Source organism: Dromiciops gliroides, chromosome 4 (genome assembly GCF_019393635.1).
Source record: "Dromiciops gliroides isolate mDroGli1 chromosome 4, mDroGli1.pri, whole genome shotgun sequence".
Classification (NCBI taxonomy): domain Eukaryota; kingdom Metazoa; phylum Chordata; class Mammalia; order Microbiotheria; family Microbiotheriidae; genus Dromiciops; species Dromiciops gliroides.
Genome location: NC_057864.1, coordinates 250,055,152 through 250,079,988, shown reverse-complemented (window position 1 = coordinate 250,079,988; position 24,837 = coordinate 250,055,152). Strand labels below are relative to the sequence as shown.

Here is a 24,837-nt window from a genome sequence, read left to right as displayed (position 1 = left end):
TATCCATGTCCTTTAGGACCTACTAGCAGGGTTTGGCATGTAGTATATCTTAAATAAATATTTGTTGAATTAATGAATGAGTGAGAACTTAATAATATTTAATCAAGTGAGAACTTGATAATATTTAGTGAGCCTTAATCAATGGACCTTAAGTAGCCACTTAGGTCATCCTCTTGTCATTAAACTGGTTCACATTGAGAGAAAAGACTATATATGGACTCTTCTCTGAGCCCTAAAGGCCGAGAATGAGTTTGGTTTCAGGCCCTACAGCTTCGTTGCCCAAACCTCCCAGTAGGGGGCCGCCCAGCACAAGAGGCTCCTCAGCCGTAGGCCCATACATTAGTAAAACCTGGCCCCATCCCAGAAAAATTCTATTTATCTACATCCGGCCTCCGTAGGAAGAAGACCCAATTGAACCGTACTTGCCGCCTTGCACACTGGGAGTTGTAGTCTCCTCGGAGGCTCACGGCGCGAGACCTCTAAGGCCGTGACTCATCGGGACTCAATCCTGGGAGAACGAACTCGTTCTCTGAGTCCTGATTGGATGATCGGCCTCAGAGCCCCTCCCTCAAAGCGTACTAAAGTGGCCCTGCGCGCTACGAGCGAAGTTAAGAATAGGCGGGGGCTGAGAACTCCTTCTCTTAGCCTCTTCCTTTCTCTGCCCAGGCCCCACGCGAGTCACGCGCATCGCCATGGCCGAGACCTCGCAGCCAATGGAGGGCCTTAGCAGAGAGGCCGCCCTGAGTTTCTGCTCTGAGCCAGACCCCAGCACCAAGGTGGGTGGATGAGTAGAGGTGCCCCGGGCCAGCGCCGCCCTTCTTCTCCTCGCTTTCCGGAGGCCTGGTGCCTGAGATGGGGTCTGAGCGCCCAAGGTGCCCCGGGAGCAGGCCCCACTGGGGACTCGCTTGCTACCCTTCTCCCCAGGAGCTTCATAAAGAGTGTCTCCGTTCCTTCCCCCAGTTATCATCCTTTGTCGTGAATATCGTGATTGTTTTTGGCTGCAGTGGAGCTGTTGCCTGCTGGTATTAACACGTTCTTTATTACATTTTTTTTTTTCTCCAGAGGTCGCAAGTCTCCACTCTGGGAGGCAGTGACCAGAAAGAGCAGTGATTGAAGTCTTTGGACACGAGTTCAGATCCTGCTTCTGATACTTCCTATTTATGTAACCTTAGGCAAATCACTGGACCTACCTGGGCTTCAATTTCCCTGTTGATAAAGTCAGGCAAAGGGTTGGACTTGTTTATTTCTAGAACCTACGGTTCTTTCAGTCTCTACATCTGTGAACTGAAGGTTCCCTGTTAGCTATTGTGGCTGTTTCCAATTCCCAACAGGTGGGGTTCAAAGGCCCTTGGGCCACCCGAGGTGACTCATCTCCAATAACTCCCTTACCTCCAACCCAGTCATGCTAATTATCAGTCTCCTGAGGTTAACTCTTCCTAGGGTTTACTTGGTTTATTACAGCAGTTCTAAGTTCATTCTATCTTTCTTAATATACATACATTACCTTAACATATATACACTTTCAGATTTTTGAGAGAGCCTTTACTTAACTGAGGAAACAGATCCAGGTGAGGTAAACTGCCCTTCTAGCTTAAAAAAACATCCAAAAAGATTTCCAAGTCTCCACCTTACAACATGTCAATTCAGCACCTGCTACTGGAGTGTATTGTGTATTTGTGTTAAGTAACTAATATTTAAGTAGCTACCCAGGCCATTAACATATAGGAAAGCCAATTCCTCTGGACTTTAGCCTAAGGCAATGCTAAATTATTGCTGGAGTTAGTTATTTAGCCCTCCTGCCTTATCAGTGTTGAGTTCTCAGTGGACTGCCTTCTAGAATTGGCAGGCATTTTAAGGGTTTCTTGATAGAGGTAATTTTAAGTGGGTGAGGTGGAGAATCCTAGGACCACTGTTTGACTTAAGGGTGACTGTTCTGTTTCTCCTAAGTCATGGCATTATGCATTGCCTCAGTGATGATCCTTATACTCGCCACCCTACTGATATATACCTGATTAATGTTAATAAGAAATAATACCTTTATTTCTCAAGAACACTCACGATTGCCTTGCTATCTAGCATTGTTGAATTCGAGAGCCCATTAATGTTTAGTGGAAAGAATATTGAACTTATAATCAGGGGCCTTTGGATGGAGTTCCGGTTGTGCCATTTTGAATAAATGAATGAATGAATGGAAAAAAGCATTTTTAAAGCACTTATAAGATGCAAAGCATTGTGCTTAGTGCTGGGGATAAAAATTGAAAATTAAGAGATGCCCTGCTTTCTAGGAGCCCCTGGCTCTTCCTCATCATGCCAGCTTCTCTGGCTAGGCTGGCTTACCTGACCTGTGAGGGGCAATATGTGGGGCTGGCTGGCCCCTTCTCCATAGGTGTTGGCTTCCCTGGATCATGGTAGCTGGGCTGGAAGTAGGAGTTGGGGGCGGGGTGCTGTCACTTCCAGGGTTCCTGTGTTGATCTACCTTTTGGTGGCAGTTAAGTCGATAGTTTTTGCTAGTCCTGGTGAGGAAGGTGAGCCCCTTCTTTATACTTGAACTATTTTTCACTTCATCCACTTCACTTTTATACATGACTTGGATGTGTTGTCCTTGACACAGCATAGTCATCATTGAAGAGATGATATCAATCTCATAGAGCCTTAATAAAACTTTTTTTTTTTTTTGGTCTAGACCAGTGATTTTATCTGTGTAGAGAACAAGTAGATAGGAATCTCCCTCTGTCCCTGTAGATTAGGACTTGTTCTGCAGCTTCCAGTCTTTGAGAATTAAATGGGGGTCCCTGAGAAGTTAAATGATTTGTCCAGGATCACATAGCCATTGTTTTTCTGGGGCTAGACTTGAACCCAGGTCTTCCTGACTCAGAGATCAGCTCTCTCCACTATGCCATGCTGCCTCATAATTCCAGATTGCTTTTCCAAAAAAAATCATACCTATTCTTCATTTCTACAAAGTAGATGAACTAGTGTTGTACGTATTCCTTCAGGGTTTGCAAAGGTTCTTCCTCATGAAAACTAAAAAAGGTGGTTGTGTGTATTATCATTCCCATTTTATTAATAAGAAAACTGAGGGTGTGAGAGGATAAGTGACTTCCCCATGATCACACAGCTTATAAATGAAATGGGATTCAAACCTAGGCTCCCTTACTCCATGTCCAGTACTCTTTTCAGCATTCCATAGCCATGCTCGCTCTAACTGTAAGTTTCCAGGGCATGGAGATTTTCTGTTACTCTATGGAAGACCAAGTAGAGCATCTGTGGCAAAATCTTCCCTCCCCCAAAATATGTAAATTTGAGAGTATACTTTTCTGAATGGATCAAGAGTAATTATTAAGTACTTTGGTTTTTTGGTATACCCTAAGAAGATATGAAGGCTGGAAAATATAAATGTCTATCATTGATAGAACTGATGGATCTGAAGATTTAGGAGACGGATTTTTTAAAAGAGAGAGTTTTTAATGGGAAAAGGAGACACGGGGATTTGGAAAGCATGAGAAACTGACGATAACAATTTCAGCCTAATTTGATATAAGTTGATGGAGTTGTCAGAAACATTCATAATACTCAATTTGATAAGGCAGAGAAGTCTGTAATACGTTTTACAAAGATTTCCATCAAAAGTGGTTAAAATAAAAGAATTTTAGTTCCTAAAGGGATAAGCTCCAGTTATCTGAAAAAATCCCTAGGCAGCAATCCATTATGTGAGAAATTCAATTTCAGGGGAAATTATCTATTTTTGTAAAGTCATATGGTAATAAATTTAAGGAGTTGAGATTAGAGTGAGACTCATAAGTCTGTTAATTAGTCCAGTGTTACACAGTTTCTAAGACCATGAAATACATACCTGTGGATTTATCAGAACAGACCCATCCTCAGTTTAGGCCTTATTCCAGTCATCTATCTATCCATACCTCTCAGTACATTACATATACTATGAATATAAAATTGTACTTCCTTTATTCAGCATCATTAGGGGTGTCAAGAAAAGGTAAAAAAAAAAAAAGACCCTTTTCTCTGTCAACCATTCAAGATTCAGTTTTCCATGTTGTTCATATTATCCCTGTTCTATAACCTGTGCCAAACTAAAGTCTTAAAAATTCATTAGATTAGATTGACTAGGCAATATAAGCACTATTTTTTTAAAAAATAATATCAGAAGGGGGCAGTTAGGTGGCGCAGTGGATAAAGCACCAGCCCTGGATTCAGGAGTACCTGAGTTCAAATCTGGTCTCAGACACTTGACACTTACTAGCTGTGTGACCCTGAGCAAGTCACTTAACCCTCATTGCTGCCCCCCCAAAAAACAAATATCAGAATGGTTGTCATGATTGTATACTATTTATGTTGTTTTTGTTATTTTTTTTTTAACTAGACCTATGATTTTATCAGTATATGGAGCTCCTAGTGAGGGACTCCCTATAACAGTGTATATCTGCACCTAGGAAATATATAGTCTTAGAGAATTGCCTGGGGCACTTAGAGGTTGACTTGCCCAGGGTCACACCTCCAATATGACAGAGGTCAGAATTGAACTCAGTCCTTCTAGACTCTCAGGCCAACACTCTTACCTCTCCTGTTCCGTGCTGCTATCTAGGTAGTAGTTTAAACCATGTTTTCATTTATTATTATTTTTCCTTAGGATTTCCTGTTGCAACAAACAATGTTAAGAATAAAGGATCCGAAAAAGTCACTGGATTTCTACACGAGGGTTCTTGGAATGACGTAAGTAAAACATAAGCTACATGTATGAAAATATATAAGTATATTTTCAGAATCATCTCTAAAATATATAGGGAATTAAATCAAATTTATAAGAATCCAAGTCATTCCCCAATTGAGAAATGGTCAAAGGATATGAACAGGCAGTTTTCTGATGAAGAAACCAAAGCTATCTATTCCCATATGAAAAAATGCTCTAAATCTCTAATGATTAGAGAGATGCAAATTAAAACAACTCTGAGGTACCACCTGACACCTATCAGATTGGCTAAAATGACAAAAAAGGAAGATAATAAATGTTGGAGAGGCTGTGGGAAAATTGGAACACTAATGCATTGTTGGTGGAGCTGTGAGCTGATCCAACCATTCTGGAGAGCAATTTGGAATTATGCCCAAAGGGCAATAAAGCTGTGCATACCCTTTGACCCAGCAATTCCACTTTTAGGTCTTTTGCCCAAAGAAATCATGGAAGGGGGAAAGGGACCCACATGTACAAAAATATTTATAGCTGCTCTTTACGTGGTAGCAAGGAATTGGAAGTTGAGGGGGTGCCCATCAATTGGGGAATGGCTGGACAAGTTGTGGTATATGAATACAATGGAATACTATTGTGCTGTAAGAAATGATGAGCAGGAGGAGTTCAGAGAAACCTGGAGGGTCTTACGTGAGCTGATGATGAGTGAGATGAGCAGAACCAGAAGAACATTGTACACAGTATCATCAACATTGAGTGTTGACCTGCTGTGATGAACTATATTCTTCTCACCAATGCAATGGTACAGAAGAGTTCCAGGGAACTCATGATAGAAGAGGATCTCCAAATCCAAGAAAAAAAAAGAAAGAAAGAACTGTGGAGTATAGATGCTGATTGAACCATATTATTTCTTTTGTTTTGGGTGCTGTTTTTTTTTCTATTTTGAGGTTTTGCATCACTGCTCTGATTCTTTCTCTTGTAACAGGATTAATGCAGAAATAGGATTAATGTTATTATGTGTATATATATATGTGTGTGTGTGTATATATATATATATATATATATATATGTATATGTATAGAGATATATAGATATAACCTATATCAGATTACCTGCTGTCTAGGGGAGGGGGGAGGGAGGGGAGGGAGGGAGAAAAATCTGAAATTGTAAAGCATGTATAAACAAAAGTTGAGAACTATCTTTACATGTAACGGAAAAAATAAAATACCTCATACATTAAAAAATAAATAAATAAATAAACAAAATTGGCCTTGTAACTAGGGGATGAGGATGGGAGGGGAATATTCAGGAACCTTTATTAAAAATCTAGTAGAAATATTTTAGGATTTAATGGCTTATGTTCAGAGGTAAACTTTAAATGACCAATGTTCCTTTCCTCTCTATCCCACCCAGAACATAAGAATAATATAAATATGGGGCAGCTAGGTGGCGCAGTGGATAGAGCACCGGCCCTGGAGTCAGGAGTACCTGAGTTCAAATCCAGCCTCAGACATTTGACACTTACTAGCTGTGTGACCCTGGGCAAGTCACTTAACCCTCATTGCCCTGTTCCCCCCCCCCCAAATACAACCAGCAAAAATTGGGAAAAAAATAATAAATCATTTAAAACCCTCCTGTTATCATAATAGAATCACTTCCAGTGACTAATCCCTTATGATTTTTCATCTTTACCTTTTTATTTTTCTTTTGACTCCTGTGTTTATACTTCAAAGTTTCTATGCAGCTTTTTATCAGAAATGCTTGGAAAGCCTCTGTTTCATTAAAGTCAGACAATAAACATTTATTGAGTGCTGTTAAGGGTGGTCAAGGGGTCCCCTGAACTTGTCTTTTTGAATTACCATATTTCCCAGAAACACTGGGCTCAGAGAATGCAGGAGGCCCTAAATGTGTCAAGGAGAAAGCTCCTCCTCAGATGACATAATATTTTTTGTACCCCATAAGCTGGGCTCCCTGTGTATCCTTGGGAGGCAAGACAGGCACCAGCCTTTTGTGCCAGGTTGGGATACTGCTCATCCATCAGGGGCCTTCTGCAGGTAAGGGGACCCTCCTATCTTCATCATTTAGCAGTTCCCAAGGAAAAAGAATGTGGCTTTTGCCATTGTCCTGTTCCTCCCTGTGGGTTGTGGTTTTAGTGTCCTATGCCTTTGCTGCACTGTTCCCCCTCCCATGTTAAGCTCTTTCCTGTACCCCCTCTTCCCTTTGTCCTGCTGTTATAAAAGTGTAAACTTCTGTAAAAACTGGGAACCTGTTGGGTTCACATATATGTCCATTTCTTCTATAATAAACCTGGTTTTCACATATGTCTCACGATGGCCTGTTGACAGTAGGCTATGATAAGAGAAGTGACTTAGACTGGCTAGAGGGTTCAGATGCAGGGCTCAAGACCAGCATGGGCTTTTTCCCCCCACCTCTATTGGATCTCTGGTTATGAAGTTTCACTTTCTCCACTCATATATCAGACTCCCCTCTCTTTGGGTTGAGTTCCTCATTACAAGAAAAAGTGGGTTGTCTTCTAGTAAAGGGGACACAAAGGTAAAGCCTTGTTTGGTTTATTTTTAAGGTGATCCCAGCCAATATGGCTTTGACAATCCAAACTGGATAAGTGGGCTGAATGCTTGGATAAAGGTTCTCTTAGCTAGGACAGGATTGGGCTTATTGTTTCTAGCTGGACTATTTGGCATTGACAAATTGGGAAAATGCACGGATCTGAAATTTAACTGGGTGGCCTTAAGCAAATCACCTCACATCTATTTACCTCAGTTTATTTCACATGATTGTAAAGTGTCTAACACAATTCCTAGCATAGGGCAAACACTATAGATATCCACAGTTATTATTAGTTCCTTAATTAGGTGTAATTGCTTCATAATTGATAACTTTATGTAGGATTGTAGGTGTGATCAGTGTACAATGCCAGTGGCGATAAGATGCCTGATTTTCTGTGTAAAGTAATTTGAAAATGCATTTAGCTGGTTTGGAATCACCTGATCACTAATGGGTTTGTATCAAGTTTTAATTATATAATATTCTTTATGATTTGTTATGTTTCTAAAATTTTTTTTATACTGTGCTAACTGGTCATTGATTACTGTTTATGGAAAGGAGGGGATGAGGTGAAAGCCTTATCTGGATTGGTTCTGCTTATCCAGAGCAATCTGCCTTGGGGTGTGAGGGTGTGCAGCAGTGTTAGTCTATTCCACCTTATACGGGCACAAATCATTCCATATCCCAGACAACTAGGTAAATTAGTACTCAGGATGGCATCTGCCATCTATGTTTACATAGTCATGTGTAAAATTAAGTCCCAGAAATAGCTTATCCTTTCTGGATAATATAGAAACAATTAGACAAAGATAAAAAAGTTTGTGAACCAAAGATGTAATCATGCTGTTATATCATTATCCCATGAACTGAGTCTGGCATGCATCTGAGCTACTATAATAAAATGCACGTGTTTAAGATGTGAGCTATTCAGCCTAAGAATTATAGTCCTTTCTATACCCTAAACAACTTAGTAAATGAGTGTCTGGCCTAGTCATCTACCTGTTACTGGATATATGCATCTCTATGAAACAAGGTTCTTGAATGTTTCAAAACGATGTATGAATAATTGGATATTGATACAACTGTTTGTGGGACTTAACTGTTACTCTATTAATCACTGAAACTAAAGTAGGAACATCTACAATTTGATTTGGAGAAGAGAATTTTAGTGCAATCAGTTTTCTTAGAGGGATGTCTTTATGGAATAGTTTATGTCATATCAATGGAAAAGTCAATATTATTCAAGTTTATTACTAATGTGGAAATAACATCTGTTTGTACTGTGTATCCTGTGGTACAAACCAGATTTTCCTTATAAACAACTTATTTGATGTGCACTGTTTGGAACTTGATTACTTGAGTGTCATCCCAAGTCTTTTGCTATTTTTGAAGTTAATTTGATGACTTTTATGTAACTTTATTTTTATATCTTGGGTCATCTTCTTGTAAAATGTGTTCTATACCATATGTTTTTGTGTGAGGGTTAAAATCCTTGTCTGTCCCTGACAATTGAATTGAATTGGAATTAATTTAAATCAAATGGTGTTTGAATTTGGAGTTCTAAAATAATTAATTTAGTAAAATAAATAATTGGTAAATATTGCAAAGTTTAAAAAGGTGATTTGAGTAAATTTTGAGGAACCCTTTGGGGTATTTAAAATGTTTGGTTTATTTTGGATGTCTTACATATATCACTGCATCAGTAGTCCTTTAGCTTGTTGTGACCAGTGTTTATGTGAGGTACAGAGTTTAGAGTATGATGTAAATGGTGTGAGGTATTTATAACTTAAATTCCCTAAAGTTTCAGGTAAAGTTTGGGTTCCTACTTTGGTGTCTCCCCTTTTTGCTCTATTATTGATTAGATTGGAACTATGTGGTTTGAGCTGGTTTTCACAATAGGAACTAGTTATTGGAAAAGTAAATTTTGAGAGTCTGTGCTTACTTGTATTAAGATCAGGGGTTCTGGCAGGAACAAATGAGAAGCTGCTCCAAGTAACCTGGAGACAGAATGGATGAGTCCAGTAGAGAGGAATGCCCTTGAGGACATGGTATTTTCCAGGGTGCTCCAAGGAATGATATGCCCAGGGACCTGACATCTGCATGGGATATCAGATCCAGGAGGAATCGTGTTGTTTGAATGGACATTGGGCAGGAGTACTCTGTTGGAAGGGAGACTTTATGTCTGTTGTTATTGCTTTGGTGTTTGTTTTCTGTATCTGTATACTACATTCTCCTGATTATTTTGATGTTGCTTGTTTTTCCCCCTTCGAATTAGTCCCTAATTTTGGTTGTTCTTATATTATGACTTGTACCATTGCTTGTTTAATGGTTCTGGTCCCACTTGGGGCTGTTCGAAGTGGTATTCACAGTACAGTTTTAGCCAGTGTGTTCTCTGTCGATCATCTGTGTATGCAGGGGTCACTTTTGTCTGACCAGGGAGAGGGTATCTTAAGGAGTACCCTAAACTTGTCTTTTTGAGTTGCCATATTTCCCTGAAACGTCAGACTCAGAGAATACAGGAAGCCCTGAATGAGTCAAGAAGAAAGCTCCTCCTGGGCTGACATAATTTGTTTTTGTAGCCCAAGCTGGACTCCCTGGGTATCCTTGGGAGGTAAGACTGGTGTCAGTCATCTGTGCCAGCCTGGGATACTGCTTGTGCAACAAGAGTCTTCTGCAGATAAGGGCACCCTCCTATCTTCTTAGTTTGGCAGTTCCCAAGACAAAAGAATGCGGCTTTGTGGGAAGTGGTTTTGGTGTTCTACACTTTGCTGCATTGTTCCCCCTCCCATGTTAAGCCCTTTCCTGGTATTCCTTCCTCCCTTTGTCCTGCTATTGTAAAAGTGTAAACTTCCATAAAAACTGGGAAGCCATTGGATTCTGTAAAAATGAAACTGGGAGACTTCTCTGGGCAAAGGAACCGACCTTTTATTAAGAGAAACAAAGGTAGGGTCTACAGTCTATCCCATATGATCTGGGATGCCAAAATACAGAATTCACAGATATTTGTAGGTTTCTCCATTCATGCATAGTGCAGCAGTGTCCTCTAGAAGCTGATTCATGTTAAGATTGCATTTTACAGGTCACTATGCCCTAACTTTATGATATCTTAACTTTGTACTTTCCATAATGTCTCAATCAGCCCTTTATAGAACTTTCTTGCTTTATCATTTTAATATAAAGATTAATAAATAGGTATGATTGTTATGGTAACATACTTAAGATGCACATTTTATAATGATTTAGTTATACTTCTGGGGTTAACTAACACAGGAATTTTCTTGGACTGCATCATAGTTGAGTTACACACTGGTTTTTCTACCTGGGACTATGTCTTTACTACAAATCACACAATTATTTCTTATCCTTATGGCTATAAAAATAGTCAAGAGAGGGAAGACACAAGAAATAGAAGGATTGGAAGGGCTTCCTATAAAGCATAGGAAGCCAGGAGGTAGAAATGAAGAGGGAGAGAATTCCATGAAAATACCTGAAATTGGGAGATGTAATATCTTGTTCAAGGAACAGCAAGGAGTTCTGGATTGAAGATTGTGTATGTAAGGTTAAAGAGTAGAGATAGGTTATGAAAGGGTTTGAATAGCAAATAGGATTTTATATTTGATCCTAGAAGTGATAGGAGCCATTGGAATTTATTGAGTTGGAGGGCAGCATATGATCACACTTTCACTTTAGGAAAATCACTTAGAGTGAAGAATACACTGGAATGAAAAGAGACTTGAATCAGGCAGATCCACCAGCAGGCTGTTGCAGTAGTCCAGGTGTAAAGTGATAAGGGCCTGCGCCAGTGATGGCAGTTTCTGAGGAGAGGAGGTATATTCAAGAGATGGTAAAAAGGTAAAATGGGTGGGCCTTGACAACAGATTGAATATGGGCCGTGAGTGAGGAATCAATCCTGGGGGACTGGAGGATGGCGGTGCCCTTGACAGTAACAGGAGTTATATGAGACATATATCCATTTTTCCCTGTAGGATCATACTCAGTTTTGCTGTGTATGTTATTTTGGGTTGTAAGCCTATAAGCTTTGTTTTTTAGAATACCATATTCTAAGCACTCAGCTCCTTTATAGTGTTGGCTGCTAAATCATGTGTGATTCTGAGTAGTTTCTTGGTACTTGAATTCTTTCTGACTGCTTGCAGTATTTTTTTTTCTTTTATTTGGAAGCGCATAAATTTGGCTATAGTGTTCCTGGGAGTTTTCATTTGGGGACTTCTTTCAGGAGGTGACCAATGGGTTCTTTTTATTTCCACTTTACCTTCTTGTTCTAAGAAATCTGGACAGTTTTCTTTTAAGATATATTGAAATAGGATGTCTGGGCTCTTTTTGTTTTTGTCATGGCTTTCAGGAAATAAAGTGATTCTTAACTTTTTTTCTTGTCAATGACTATTTTCCAGGTCAATTTTTTTTCTATGAGATATTTAAGTTTTCTTCTATTTTTTAAAGTCTTTTGTCTTCATTTTAATATTTCTTGTTGTCACATGGAGTCATTGACTTTTATTTGGTCCATTCTAATGTTCAGGGAGTCTTTTGCTTGGGCAAGGTTTTGTATGTCTTGTAACAAGCTGTAATTCCCTTTCCAATTTTTTCTTCCATAGCTCTTGTTTCTTTTCCATTTTATTCTCTCATGTTCTTATTTAATTTATTTTAAAAGTTTAACCTTTTTTAAAATTTTACTTCCTCATCTAGGAGTTTTAGTTGAATTTGTACTCAAGCTGTTTTTTTCTTTGAGGTGTTGTTTAGAGATGTTTCAGAGACATTTTCTTCTTCTAGATTTGTGACTTGAGCTTCCCTGTCCCGTAATAGCTTTTTATGGTGAGATTCTTTTTCTGTTTGCACATTCTTCCAGCTTACTTCCTGACTTCAGACTTTTAGGGCCAGGTTTTTTCCACTTCCGGAGGGGAGATTTGGGCTTGTCCTGATTCTGCTTTCTTGGGGTATTGAGGGTTGTATTATTCCAGGATCTCGGGCTGGGGACCTGCAAGCTTTCAGTGATCCCACAATGATCTGATCTAGGTCAAGTTTGATTATTTTCCCCCGGTTCTGAGCCCTGCAAGTTCCTGACCTGAGTTTAGGTCTAAGCTAAAGGACTGTGCACTCATCTCATTTGGAGTACCAGTAGATTGTCTTTGGATTCAGTCACTGTTATCCAGCTGGGAAGCTCTGCTGGTTCAGAGTGACAGACTTGTAGGTTCCGCTTTGGTCTGGGATTCGTGCCCTGGTAATTCCAGGGCAGGCTGCAGACAGACTAAAGGCCAGAAATGAGATCTTGCTCTATTCCTAGAATCTGGGCCACATAGCTGTTACTTCTGGTGCTTCTGGACCTACTTCTCTCTCATCAACAACCACTCGTCAGTCACCCTGGAATGCTACCTGAAGGCACAGGTTCCCTTCATGATTTAGAACTGGGAAGTTATTGACACACTTGCAGTTGATACCTTTCCCTACACTGTACACAAGTGTAAGCTCCTTTATGCTGGACCTAGGGCCTCCTTTTGCCGGGCACACAGCCTCTCCCTGCACTGGAATGCTCTACACAGTGTGCTTCTGGCCAGATCCTGTGCCCAGACTTCCCTGTGTCTCCTGGGTCACACTCAACTTTTTCCTTAGATTTGCAATCAGGATTTAGTCCAGTGCATTTTCCAGACCAATTTGTAGGAGGGTTTGGGGAGGAATGAGGGAGCTCATTGTAATTCTACCTACTCCAACATCTTGGCTCCATACTTCTATCTGCCTTTAAAAAAAAAAAGTGTATGATTATATTTGTAAAGACATTATTTATGTTCTTGAGAAGTTTAATGGAGTTATTTCATGATATTTTATTGCTAATAAATAGCTAGGTGGACTAAAGCAAACCTAATATTTGAGATAAATTTACACAGGCTTTTCAGCAATAAGAATACACTATTTTTGCATAAGAAAAAATATAGAATTAAGTAAGCTAGAATGGGCTTGTAGTTTGTCTCTTAGTTTTTTGTCATAGTTTCAGCCAATTTCCTCTTTTCAAATTTTCATTGGAGATAGAGAACAATTAGATGCTTATTGTTTGACACCTAGTTCACCTCTCACCTGGACTACTACAACAAATAGCTTTCTGAATGATCTTCCTGATACTCCCCAATCCATCTTCCATACAGCTACCAAATTATTATTTCTGAAGCTTCTCTCTAAGCATGTCACTTCACTGCTCAAGAACCATCAATGGCTTTCAGTTACTTCTAGGATAAAATACAGACTCCTGTTAACTCTCCAAAGTCTTGCTCCAACCCCATTTTTCTAGACTGTTTTCATTTTACTTCTCACACATTCTACTTCCCAGGCAAACCATCCAAATTGATTTTCCCACTACATATCATTCTCTCTCCCTCCTTTGGACACTTGTGCCATGCCTGGAAGGCCCCTCTTCCTCACCTCTGCCTCTTGGAGTCCTTAGCTTCCTGCAAGACAAGGCTCAAATGACATTTCCTACAAGACGCCCTTCATGTTAGTATTTCCCTCTCCTCCACTTACTTTGTGTATACTTTGCATATATTTTATATTCACTTCTCTGTGTGTAAATGTTTTTTCCTTCCTGTAGAATATAAGCTCTTTGAGTTCAGGGACTTGTCATTTTTGTCTATTCTCAGCACCTGTCATGGAAACATTTTAATAAATGCATGCTAAATTAACTTGTATTTGGGTAGAACTCTTTCACACACTAGAGAATGATTGTTAAAGCCTTGTTAATATGGTAGCATGGTGTAGTTGATAGAAAACTGACCTCAGAGCCCAGAGTATCTGTGTTCAAGTCCTACCTCTGATAGATATTGCCTGTGTGACCCTGGGAAAGTTCCTGAACCTTCTTGGTGCTCTAGGCCAGTGGTATCAAACTCAGATAGAAAAGGAGGGCCATTTAAAAGTCCTCAGCATATTAACTTTAAAAACCATATAACATCATTATCCGTGATCCTCCTTGCCCAAAATGGAAAGAAACAAAATAGGGTCATTGAAACATTTTAATGCACAGAAGAGAATAGAAGGAAGACCAGAAGTATACACAAATAAGATGACTTTGAAAGCTACATATTTTATTTATTTTGTACTTAAAAATAAAGGCAAGTTGTATGTAGTAGAGATCTACAGTTCTGTGTATAATCTTTTTCAGTTCTCCTTTGTACACAGAAATGCTCATTTTATTTGCTGGGGGTTTTTTTAAGTCAGAATAAAAATAAAATTTAAGGGAAAGTCTACATTGACGTCAGGGTTTTTGTCTTACGAAAAATTTTACCTCATAGCTATTAACCATTATGGGAACTAATGTAGTTTCCATTCTTTAAATTAGAGGGGTATGTGTTAGAGAGAGACAGAGAGAGAGAGAGACAGAGAGACAGAGAGACAGAGAGAGAGAATGTGTGTGTCTGTGTGTGCACCTCTCAACTGAGGAAATTACATTGATAAACAAATTTATTTAGTATTCAAGAAATGTATTATTAAGGAGAGCTTCGATTAACAAAAAGAATGAGATAGTTCTTAATTTCCAGGTAGTTTTATTTTTGTAACTTCCCTCCTAAAAGTATTTATTATCCTAAAATAGCAATGAGTGAAATAACCTGGATTTTTAAACTTTTCCTAAAGTGGAGAAACTGTTTCCTGTGCCTCTTTTTTCTCCCCAAATTTCAATTTCCATGCCACATAAGAAGTATGCTTATTAAGGTCCTCTGGGTCTGATTTATGTTTCTGTATGTACATGCAAGTGTGTGGTTATATTAAAAAACAATCTGTCAAACCTCAGAGACCATGGACATATTGTGACAGTGTATTATTTTTGTTAAGTTAAGTGGGTACACATTGGGCACTCTTTTTTTTTTCTTTTAGGGCAATAAGGGTTAAGTGACTTGCCCAGGGTCACACATCTAGTAAGTGTCAAGTATCTGATGCCGGATTTGAACTCCAGTCCTCCTGAATCCAGGGCCAGTGTTTTATCCACTGCACCACCTAGCTGCCCCCCATCGAGCACTCTTACTAAGGCTCATTGGCACTTCTTCATTGTAGAGAAAGAGCAGATACTTTAGAACCAATTTAGTCAAAAGAGAATTATTGTGATCAACATATTTAGATGAAGACCCCCAAATGTGAACATTCCTAAATAAACATTAAGCCTAATAAAAAGAAGTTAAGAGTTGGGGTTTTTGGGGGGGGGTGAGAATTAGAATAATTGCATAATAATGATTCCTTGGTATTTTGATTATTTTTAGATTTGTTCTTTTAAATAGGATATTTTTAGTTTAGGTTTCTTTGGGGGATTTTAAAAACACCTCATTGCATGTATATTAACTGGACTTTGTTATTTTCACAAATAACTGTTTTTTTGTTTTGTTTTGTTTATTGAAATTTTCATCTAATCGCCTTCATCTTGTCCTCTCTCTAACTTCAGACTACTCCAAAAGTATGATTTTCCCACTATGAAGTTTTCACTCTACTTCTTGGCTTTTGAGGACAAAAATGACATCCCAAAAGATGAAAGTGAACGAACAGCTTGGTTGTTTTCCAGGAAAGGTACACTTGAATTAACACAGTGAGTACAAGTTCTTAGGTCTTATTACAAGAATTTGTCTCATACTGGTCTTGTTTACTAGAATCCTCTTCATAATATCATAGGGGAAAGTAATACTATCCACATGGGCATTTGACTGCAAAGGTGCTAATATTTTTTTTTATTTGTTCAACACTAATGTCATCCTTCCAGAAGCAGAGGAACCTAAAAGAGGGAAATCCAGTTCTGTATCTCATTTTCACAAACAGGGAGGAACTGGTTGCTAGGGTTTAGAATAACGGGAACTTTGGAGAGAAGTGACCCCACTCCCAGAGGGTGTGTGGTAGAGGAGAAGAGGAAAGCCCAGCATGCTCTGACAGGCATCCTTGATTTTCAGAGAGCAGATTTAAAAAGATTAGGGAGAGGGGCAGGTGTGGTGCTGTGGACTAGAAGTCACTGCAGGAGAAATGAGAACTCAAGAACTAAATCCTGAAGACACAAAGAGACAGTTTCAGTTGGGAATGAGGAAACAAAATGGAGGTGGTCTGAAGAAACCAATGTGATGCAAAGAGTTAGATCTCTCCCTCCCTCCCTCCCTCCCTCCCTCCCTCTCTCTCTCTCTGTCTCTCTCTCTCTCTCTCTGTCTGTCTCTCTCTCTCTCTCCTCTCAATCCTCTCTGGGGGGCAGTGAGGATTAAGTGACTTGCCCAGAGTTACACAGCTAGTAAATGCCAAGTGTCTGAAGCTTGGATTTGAACTCAAGGTCATCCTGAATCCAGGGCCAGTGCTTTATCCACTGAGCCGCCTAGCTGCCCTTGAGTTAGATCTTTCAAAGAAGGAAATGCATTCGAGGGGGGAAGCACTATCTCCAAGGTCAGAGGACTTTGGTTTTAATCCTGCTTCTGAGGCTTGCTTCTTTAAGACTTTGGGTAAATCCTCCCTGGGACTCAGTAAAATGAGGGAGGTTGAATAGATGGTCTTTGAGAACCCTTCCAACTCTAAACGTATGGTCCTTTATCTACAGAGGATGGGAACAGGGCAGATTAGCAAAGGATCGATATAAAAGGACCCAATATATAAATGTTATCCTGAAGGCCAGAAGTCAGAGTAAGCTAAAGCTGGTGAGGAAGAGCAAAGAAGGCTGAAGACTGGCAAAGTGGCAACCAGCAACTGAAGGAACACAGACCTTCAGCCTCTTTCGCTTGCCTCTTCTCTTCTGAGGAGAACAATGTTTGGGCTAGAAAAATCAGACTGAAAAAGGCTAGTCGGGAATTCGTGCCCAAGATAAATAAGGAGAGAGGGAGGAATTACTGAAAACTCTGAGCTGTCCTTGATGAATTCAGGTCTCCTGACCCTGATGAACCAAGTCTGGGGCCCTGACAGTTATGGTGTAACGGAATGGGACAATGAGCCACTGTTGGAGAGCCACGAGAAATTACAAAGAGCGGCAGGGGCCCCACAGTCCTGGGAAAAGGACAAATGTCTTAGTCTTGAAAAAGGGAAGGAGGGGATACATTAGGGGGTAGGAAGAAACAGGGAGCTTGGCATTGTCACCTGGCCAGATCTTATAGTATGTTATGAAAGAAATAAGTGAATATCTCTAAAAGGAAGCAATAATCACAAAAAACCAAGCTTGGTGTTGTGAAGAACCTTGCATAAACAATAAGCAAACTCCTGCCATGACTAAACCCCTAGTGGGGCAGTCCCCAGACTTTTCATGTCCTAGCAGTAAAATTATTTTTTAAATACATACCACATGCAGTATGTAAATATTTACTTGTTATGAATTATAGACATGTAATGTTACACTAATAATTATATATATATGCTATAAGACAATATAAATTTTAAGGGTGAAATGGTATTTGATCCTAAAGTCAGTAAGGACACACTGCAGTTTATTGGGCTGATACAGGTGACCTACATCTTAGGAGAATTGAATTGGCACCTTGTGGAAAATGTACTAGGGAAGGAGAGACTTGGAGACAGTTCATCCCTTCTGTGCTGTGGGGCAGTGGTCTGCAGTTTATTCCAGACTCATATATTTCATTAGTTTAGGAGAGAGATGAGGAGTGATAGAGGTGTGAATGAAGAGAAGTAGAGGTATTAGCATCTATCAGGATACCCTGCATATGGAGAGACATATGGTGACCAATGCAAAGTGAAATAAATAAGCAGAACAAGGTAAAAATATACATGGAGTCACAGCAGTGTGAATAAAAAAATAAAGTCAGACTGAATATTGTATATAATTATAATGACCTAGCTTGGCCCTGGAGAAGAGATGAGAAAAGGCACCTCCCTCCTTCACTGGCAGCATAGAAGGAGGTCTGTGGCTCAGGACTGTTGCATGTACTTTCTGACACACTTGATCGATTATTTGCTTTTGATGAACTGTGTTTTTGTTACAAGAAAGAGAGAACTGGGTAGGGATAGCTGACATATTTGGAAATAAAATGTGATATAAAAACAAAGTGTTTGTACTTTGGATTCTCACTCACTGTGACCAAAAGCATTCTTCATTTTGCAATAACAGGGACAGGGCTGAATAAATGAGGCAATTGCTTGATATTATAGGATTTCAAAAAGCTTTCTTTTAAAAAATTTTTACTCTGAAATATTTATATTTTACTTCCTTCTGCAGCAACTGGGGCACTGAAAATGATGAGAACCAGGCTTACCATAATGGCAATTCAGATCCTCGGGGATTTGGTATGTCACATGTTCATATGTAATATTTATGTTTATGTTTTTTTTTAGTATGAATATGCTTTGAGTTGGTGTCATTCTCCTCAATTTCACTAATACAAAACTAGTATAAGTAGGGCATTGGTAGTGCAGTCATTCTGGTTCTTCACACGCATTCTCATTTAGAAATTATTAAGTGTTATTGCCTCTGCCTAGGTTTTAGATTTGCTTCATTGTGGCAGATTCACTTTGGAATCCTCATCGTATTTGCAGCAGATTTTTAAAAATTGTAATTGCCAATATCATGTCATACCCAGACCAACTGGATACTTCTGTCTTGAACTAAATCTTCCCATTAAAATCATAGGATTCAGTTATCCTTAAAGCCAATAGAATCTTTTTTTTTTTTTAAGTAAGGCAATTGGGGTTAAGTGACTTGCCCAGGGTCACATAGCTAGTAAGTGTTAAGTGTCTGAGGCCGGATTTGAACTCAGGTATTACTGACTCCAGGGCCGGTGCTCTATCCACTGTGCCACCTAGCTGCCCCAGTAGAATCTTAAACATACTAAATATGGTTATTCCTTTTGGTAGTAAACCATAGGCATAGATGGAGTAAAAAAGAAGATACCATGATGCACTCAAATAGCAAGCATTTAAGCGCCTGCTATGTATCTTAAGCTGCACTTTGAAGGAAAAGAAGGATCCTTTGAGGCAGAGGTATGGAGGAATACATTCCAGGCATGGGCATTGGCCAGGGCAAATATTCAGAAAGAAGATAGCACACTGTGAGGAATAGAGAAAGCCAGTTTGGTAGATTTCATAGTACAGGAAGAGAGGGGAAGGGCAGTGAGCCTGGAAAGACAGGTTGGGACCAAATGGCAATGGTATTTTCAAAGGTATTATCTCACGGAATCCATATAACATTCAGAACAATGCTGAAGTCAAAGTAACTGTTATTGTCAGCCTGCTAAATACCATTTGTTCTTTTAACCCGAACCAAGTTGATTCAGTCAGTTTTTGAGCTGATGTTATGAGTTTATGCTTTAAATTAACTGGATTTTATTACGTCTCTGATGATATTAGGAGACAGTGTGGTAATAATTGGAAGATCTTTGAGTTTGAAGTTAGGGAACCTGGGTTTTAATTCTAGCCCTGACACTTCTCTAGGATTCTGCCCTTCTCTAAAGTGAGGAGGTTGACTCTTGACAGAAGATACAAAATATTCTATATATTTTTGAAAACAGCTTAATGTGGAAATTGATCTTGTTTGAGTATGCATATTTGTTGCAAGGACTTTATTTTGTTTGTTTTTTTAAACAAATGGGAATGGAGGCAGAGAACAGGGATATGTAAACAAAAATAAGATTTGCAAAATATTTTACATGTTTCATCTCATTTTCTCATTGCAACAAACCTGGGAGGTAGGTACTATTATTAGCCACATTTTACAGAGAAAGAAACAGGCTAATAGAGGGTAAGAGAATTGCCCAGGTTGTAAAGCTGGTATCTGAAGCTAGAATTTGGATTGAGGTCTTTTAGACCCCAAACCTAATGCTATCTACTGCATCACCTAGCTGCCAATTTCAAGTATGATTTTTCTGCTCTTTATATGAAAATGCCTGTTTTATTTGGTACTTATTAAGTGTATAATAATAATAAATAAATTTTTAAAAATAAAATGAGATAGTTGAACTAAACTACATTTTAGAATTCTTCAACAGCTGTGGTCCCACTTTGCTGTATTGGTTTTTTTTCTGGTCCCACAGGCCACATAGGAATTGCTGTTCCTGATGTACAAAGTGCTTGTAAAAGATTTGAGGAGCTAGGAGTAAAATTTGTGAAGAAACCTGATGAAGGTAAGTCTTAGTATCAGTCTTCCACCCACTTTCCTTCATTTTAAATAATATTTAAGTACCCAGAGTTTTGCATAACACTGTTTTATGCCCCATAACAACTAGACAGTAAATTTGAGCAATATCATTATCTAATGCGAAGCTTCTTAAACTATGGGTTGTGTATCTGAATGTGAGGGTCATGAAAAATTTGGCAACAGGAAAAGGTTATGTATAACTATTTTATATGCCTATATACCCAGAGTCATGTAAAAATTTCTCAGGCAAAAAGGGGTCATGAGTGGAAAAATGTAAGAAGCCATGGTCTAGTACATGTCCCAAACTTGGTATTTCCAGGGCCTTGGAAAGGTATGTGCTTTAAAATTTGTCCTTTGCTATGATTTTTGTTGTTTAACACCTCACAGAGACTACCTCGCATATACAGTTCTCATTTTGTATAAATTCACATTACACAAATTTGACTTTATATGAAGACATTAACATTACTATACAGTACTATTCTTTCTCTCTGTTCCTTTCCCTCAACTCAGTGATTCATGGCTTTCCCCTACATACACACACACACACACACACACACACACACACACACAAACATATGTAAAAACCCTCCAAGTGAAAGCAGAAAAACTGATAGAACAGAGAGACCCCCATGGCCAGCAGAGCAGATGGTGGGGCTTGACTTGAGACCTATAGAGTCAGTAGAGAATACCTTTGCCCTGCTTCACTCATGTGTCTCTCCCTGACCCTGTCAGTCTGTGCTGGAGTGCTATATGTCTGTCCCCAATTCCTGGCCAGGTCCCCATATGGCTGACCCCAGTCCCTACATGTTCCCCCTCTTTCTCTTGCTTCTCTGTCCCTGAACCCCACGTACTCTTGAACTATTTGCCAGCCTCCTCCCTCCACAGGTGCTTGTGTGGCCCTCTTCTTTTCTCCTTCTATCCTTTCCCCACATCTATGGACAGATTTGCATTTTGTAAAAATTGCTTTAAGGAGAGGTCTGTGTCAGTTTACATAAAGCAAGAACTGTCTGTAGTAACTACTTAATGAATGCTTGGGGATTAAATTGGATTAGAAGGGAGTCTTAGTAAACTAGAGGTATTCTCTACTGGTACAGGCAAAAACTGTAAAATGATCACTAGTCAAGCAATGATTCCCTTTGCCCTTTGAATCAAAGACCTCATAATGGAATGCATATATATCTAGCCTCACTGGACAGTATAAGATTATAAAAAGTTAATACCTGGTAAATTTCTGGGAAGAATCCAGCCCTGAGCATTAGCCACATTTGCAGAGAGCCCTGGGCTTAGGATTGAGGAGTCTTTACTTTTAAACCCAACTGGAAACCATATGACAGGGTGTGACTTGACAGAAGGAGTCCTGAATTCAAAGTCAGAAAACCTTGGATCCCACCTCTGCTACATGATGTCATTGGGACCTGGAGTCAATTGCTTCTCTAGACTTTTTTCCACTTATATATAATGAGGTGAGGGTAGACTAGTTGATCTCCAAGGTTCTTCTAGCTCTGAAATTTTAGGTTTCCATGGCCCTGCTCCTCTGATTTTCCCCTTCCTCTTTGGTTCCTTTCAGTAAAGTGCTCTGCATGTGGTCAACTGATAGAGAATTTAAAAAAGAAATTTCAACACTCAGCAATGTGACTATTATGGAAAGACTAATTACTGCCTCTGGAATCAGAGGACTTGCTAATTCGCAAGTCATTTCACTTCTCTAGGTTTTCCTCATCTGTAAAAAAAATTACATTATTCAACAGCCTATAAGGTTCCTCTAGCTCTGGATACATGATTCTTTGGTCGAAGCTACTACTAACAGTTAAGGTCATTTTCCAGGTATGTGCTTAAGCCTCAGGCATTCTGAGAGGGGTACGCTTTCAGTAACAGTATAATTCTATCCAAAGAGGGATTAGGAATTAGTTTGAGACCTTAAATGTTAAATTTTCTTTCTTAATGATTTAGTAGTAAACATTTTACTTTCTCTCCACCCAGGCAAAATGAAAGGACTGGCATTTATTCAAGATCCTGATGGCTACTGGATTGAAATTCTGAATCCTAATCATATGGCCACCCTCACTTAGTTTTGCCAGAACACTACAGAAAACATTTTGAAAACAAGAAACAATGTGATTCAAGGTTGCTAGACTAAAGGAAGAATGCAGTATTTACGTAGTCCTCTCTCCACCTGAAATTTGTTCTTTAGTTCTATTCATGACCCATTTTTGGCTATATTTTACATTTACTGTTCATGTTTTAAAGCATTGTGTGTCTTCCCACTAGTTGAAATACTATAGTTCCAACTCTGTCCTTGAATGTAGTCATGCATCTTTGCCTTTTATGTAATAATTAGTACAATTCCTCCTCAGAGGCTGATTTTAAATTAGCCTTTTATGCTTCCTGAACATCACTTCTCTTTGCCTTTTAACTTGTGTTTAACCATCATTTTCAAAAAAGCATTAATGTGCTTGTGTTGTGATGTCTTCTGAGATTTAAATGCCCTAGAAATAACTTTTTACAATAGAGAGTAAGAGAAGGCGCACACCTTGAAATTTAATGTGAACTTCAAATAGAAAAATTGGAGAATTTAGTATGAAGTATTCATTGTGTTCAAGCAGATGCCCAGAGATGCAACTTTTTAAAATCCCATCAGGTTGATAAGGATGCTAATATAAAAGTATTTTTAAAGTCGTTATAGAAGCTTTTTGAGATAAATGGAAACTTTATTCTGTTTAAGGTATATTTACATGTAATCAAGACCTCAGTAATTAATTTTTTAAAGCTCTACTTTTGAGATCATGCACCTGAAATTAAAACCTTAAAACACATCCTGATAGGTCTTCCATGTTAAAGAGTACTGTTAGACAAAGTGAACATTTTTTCTTATGCTTGTGGTTTGATTCCTTATAAATTGCTTCCTTCAGCATCACTAGACTGGTCTACAGGCAACAGATGTAATCTGCCATTGGGGCCCATATTTATAAGTCTTTCCCTCTTAGCATTAGAACTGCCTAAGCTTATTTTCTTCTGGTGTAGACTTCAGGAAGCCAGAGTTGCCTCCACACCAAAATAAAGAATTAGAATAAAAGGCTACTTCTATTATACTGGTTGTAAATCATGTTCAATGATCACTCAGCACAGAATTTAATTAACACAGGAACTGCTAATTAGCAAATGCCTTTGCTAAATGCACTTCCCTATCAAACTGACATCCGTTTGATCTATTTTTAAAATATAGCTGGTCTTTATATTCATTATGGTTCTATAATACAAAAATCTAATTTCATTTAGCAACAGACATTTTGCAAAATGTACTGATCCCTAGAGGCCATTCCAGTAATGATTACACTCATCCCACACTTCCAATCTTGACATTCCCACCTTTACAACATGTAGTATACATATGCTTCTCTCCATTCACATATCCATGATCCTTGTTCAAGCCCTCATCACCTCTCACCTGGACTATTGCAACCACTTTCTGGTTGGCATCCCTGCCTCAGTTCTTAACTTCTTCTGATCCATCCTCCCTTTAGCTGCCAGAGTTATTTGTTTTTCTGAAATGTTGATCTGACCACGTCACCCCAGCCTACTAAGTGAGCTCCAGTGCCCCTTATTACCTCTAGGATAAAACCCTTCGGAATTTAGCCATTCTACTTACTTCCTGGTACACTGTTCCAGAACCACTGGCAGCTTGAATACCACCCCATTACCTATCTTTAATGCCTTGGCATTAGCTGTCCCCCACACCTGGAATGATCTACCCTCTTACTTCTGCCTCTTAGTTTCCTTGAACCACTTTAAGACTCAGCTGAAATTTCACTTAATCCAGGAGGCTTTTCCCATTCCTCCCATCTGCTCATACCTTCTCTTCTGAGATTACTTTCCATCTGCTCTCTGCCTTGGCTCTACCTTGTTGTCTACTTGTCTCTCCCAATAGAATGTAAGCTCCTTGAGGGCAGGGACTGTGCTTTTTGCATTTAGAACAGTGGCTGGCATGTAGTAAGCATTTAATAAATGCTTCTTGACTTGCTGGAAGCACTTTACAATACCTATGTGGGCTGAATAGGTCTGTGTGAATAAATTTCAAATTAGTACTGTAAAGTGAATTAAAGATTAATTTCAAATGAAATTTCTTTGACTCTTTTGGTACATTTATTTTTGTGCAGAGATATGTAAGGACACTCCTTTTTTTTTTTTGTGGGGCAATTGGGGTTAAGTGACTCGCCCAGGGTCACACAGCTAGTAAGTGTTAAGTGTCTGAGGCCAGATTTGAACTGAGGTACTCCTGAATCCAGGGCCAGTGCTCTATCCACTGCGCCATCTAGCTGCCCCAAGGACACTCTTTCTAAGCACAATTGCCTTTCATGAATACAGTATCACACTTTATATTAGAATGGTTTGACAATAGCAGATGTTCTTAAACTCAAGTTTTTACTCCCAATAGCACATTATTCAGGAAGATGGATTCACCACGACTGCTTTTCAGATCCCTATAGTC

The 24,837-nt window shown here is 39.1% G+C and overlaps 1 protein-coding gene across 1 annotated transcript; it reads left to right on the top strand.

The window, feature by feature from the left end:
- The first annotated feature begins 469 nt into the window (after window positions 1–469).
- Window positions 470–24,468, top strand: GLO1 (glyoxalase I). Its single transcript, XM_044004550.1, has 6 exons — window positions 470–776; window positions 4,649–4,731; window positions 15,693–15,833; window positions 18,435–18,502; window positions 20,245–20,334; window positions 22,332–24,468. Exons 1-6 carry the CDS (start codon window positions 693–695, stop codon window positions 22,418–22,420), a joined length of 555 nt encoding a protein of 184 aa, XP_043860485.1. The 5' UTR covers window positions 470–692; the 3' UTR covers window positions 22,421–24,468.
- Window positions 24,469–24,837: the final 369 nt, after the last annotated feature.

Excerpts from the sequence above, each read along its gene's own strand:
- GLO1 (XM_044004550.1), top strand. The coding sequence starts at position 693 with ATGGCCGAGACCTCGCAGCCAATGGAGGGCCTTAGCAGAGAGGCCGCC. Across the intron at positions 4,732-15,692 it reads ACGAGGGTTCTTGGAATGAC|ACTACTCCAAAAGTATGATT; the intron begins GTAAGTAAAACA and ends CTCTAACTTCAG. Across the intron at positions 18,503-20,244 it reads TTCAGATCCTCGGGGATTTG|GCCACATAGGAATTGCTGTT; the intron begins GTATGTCACATG and ends CTGGTCCCACAG.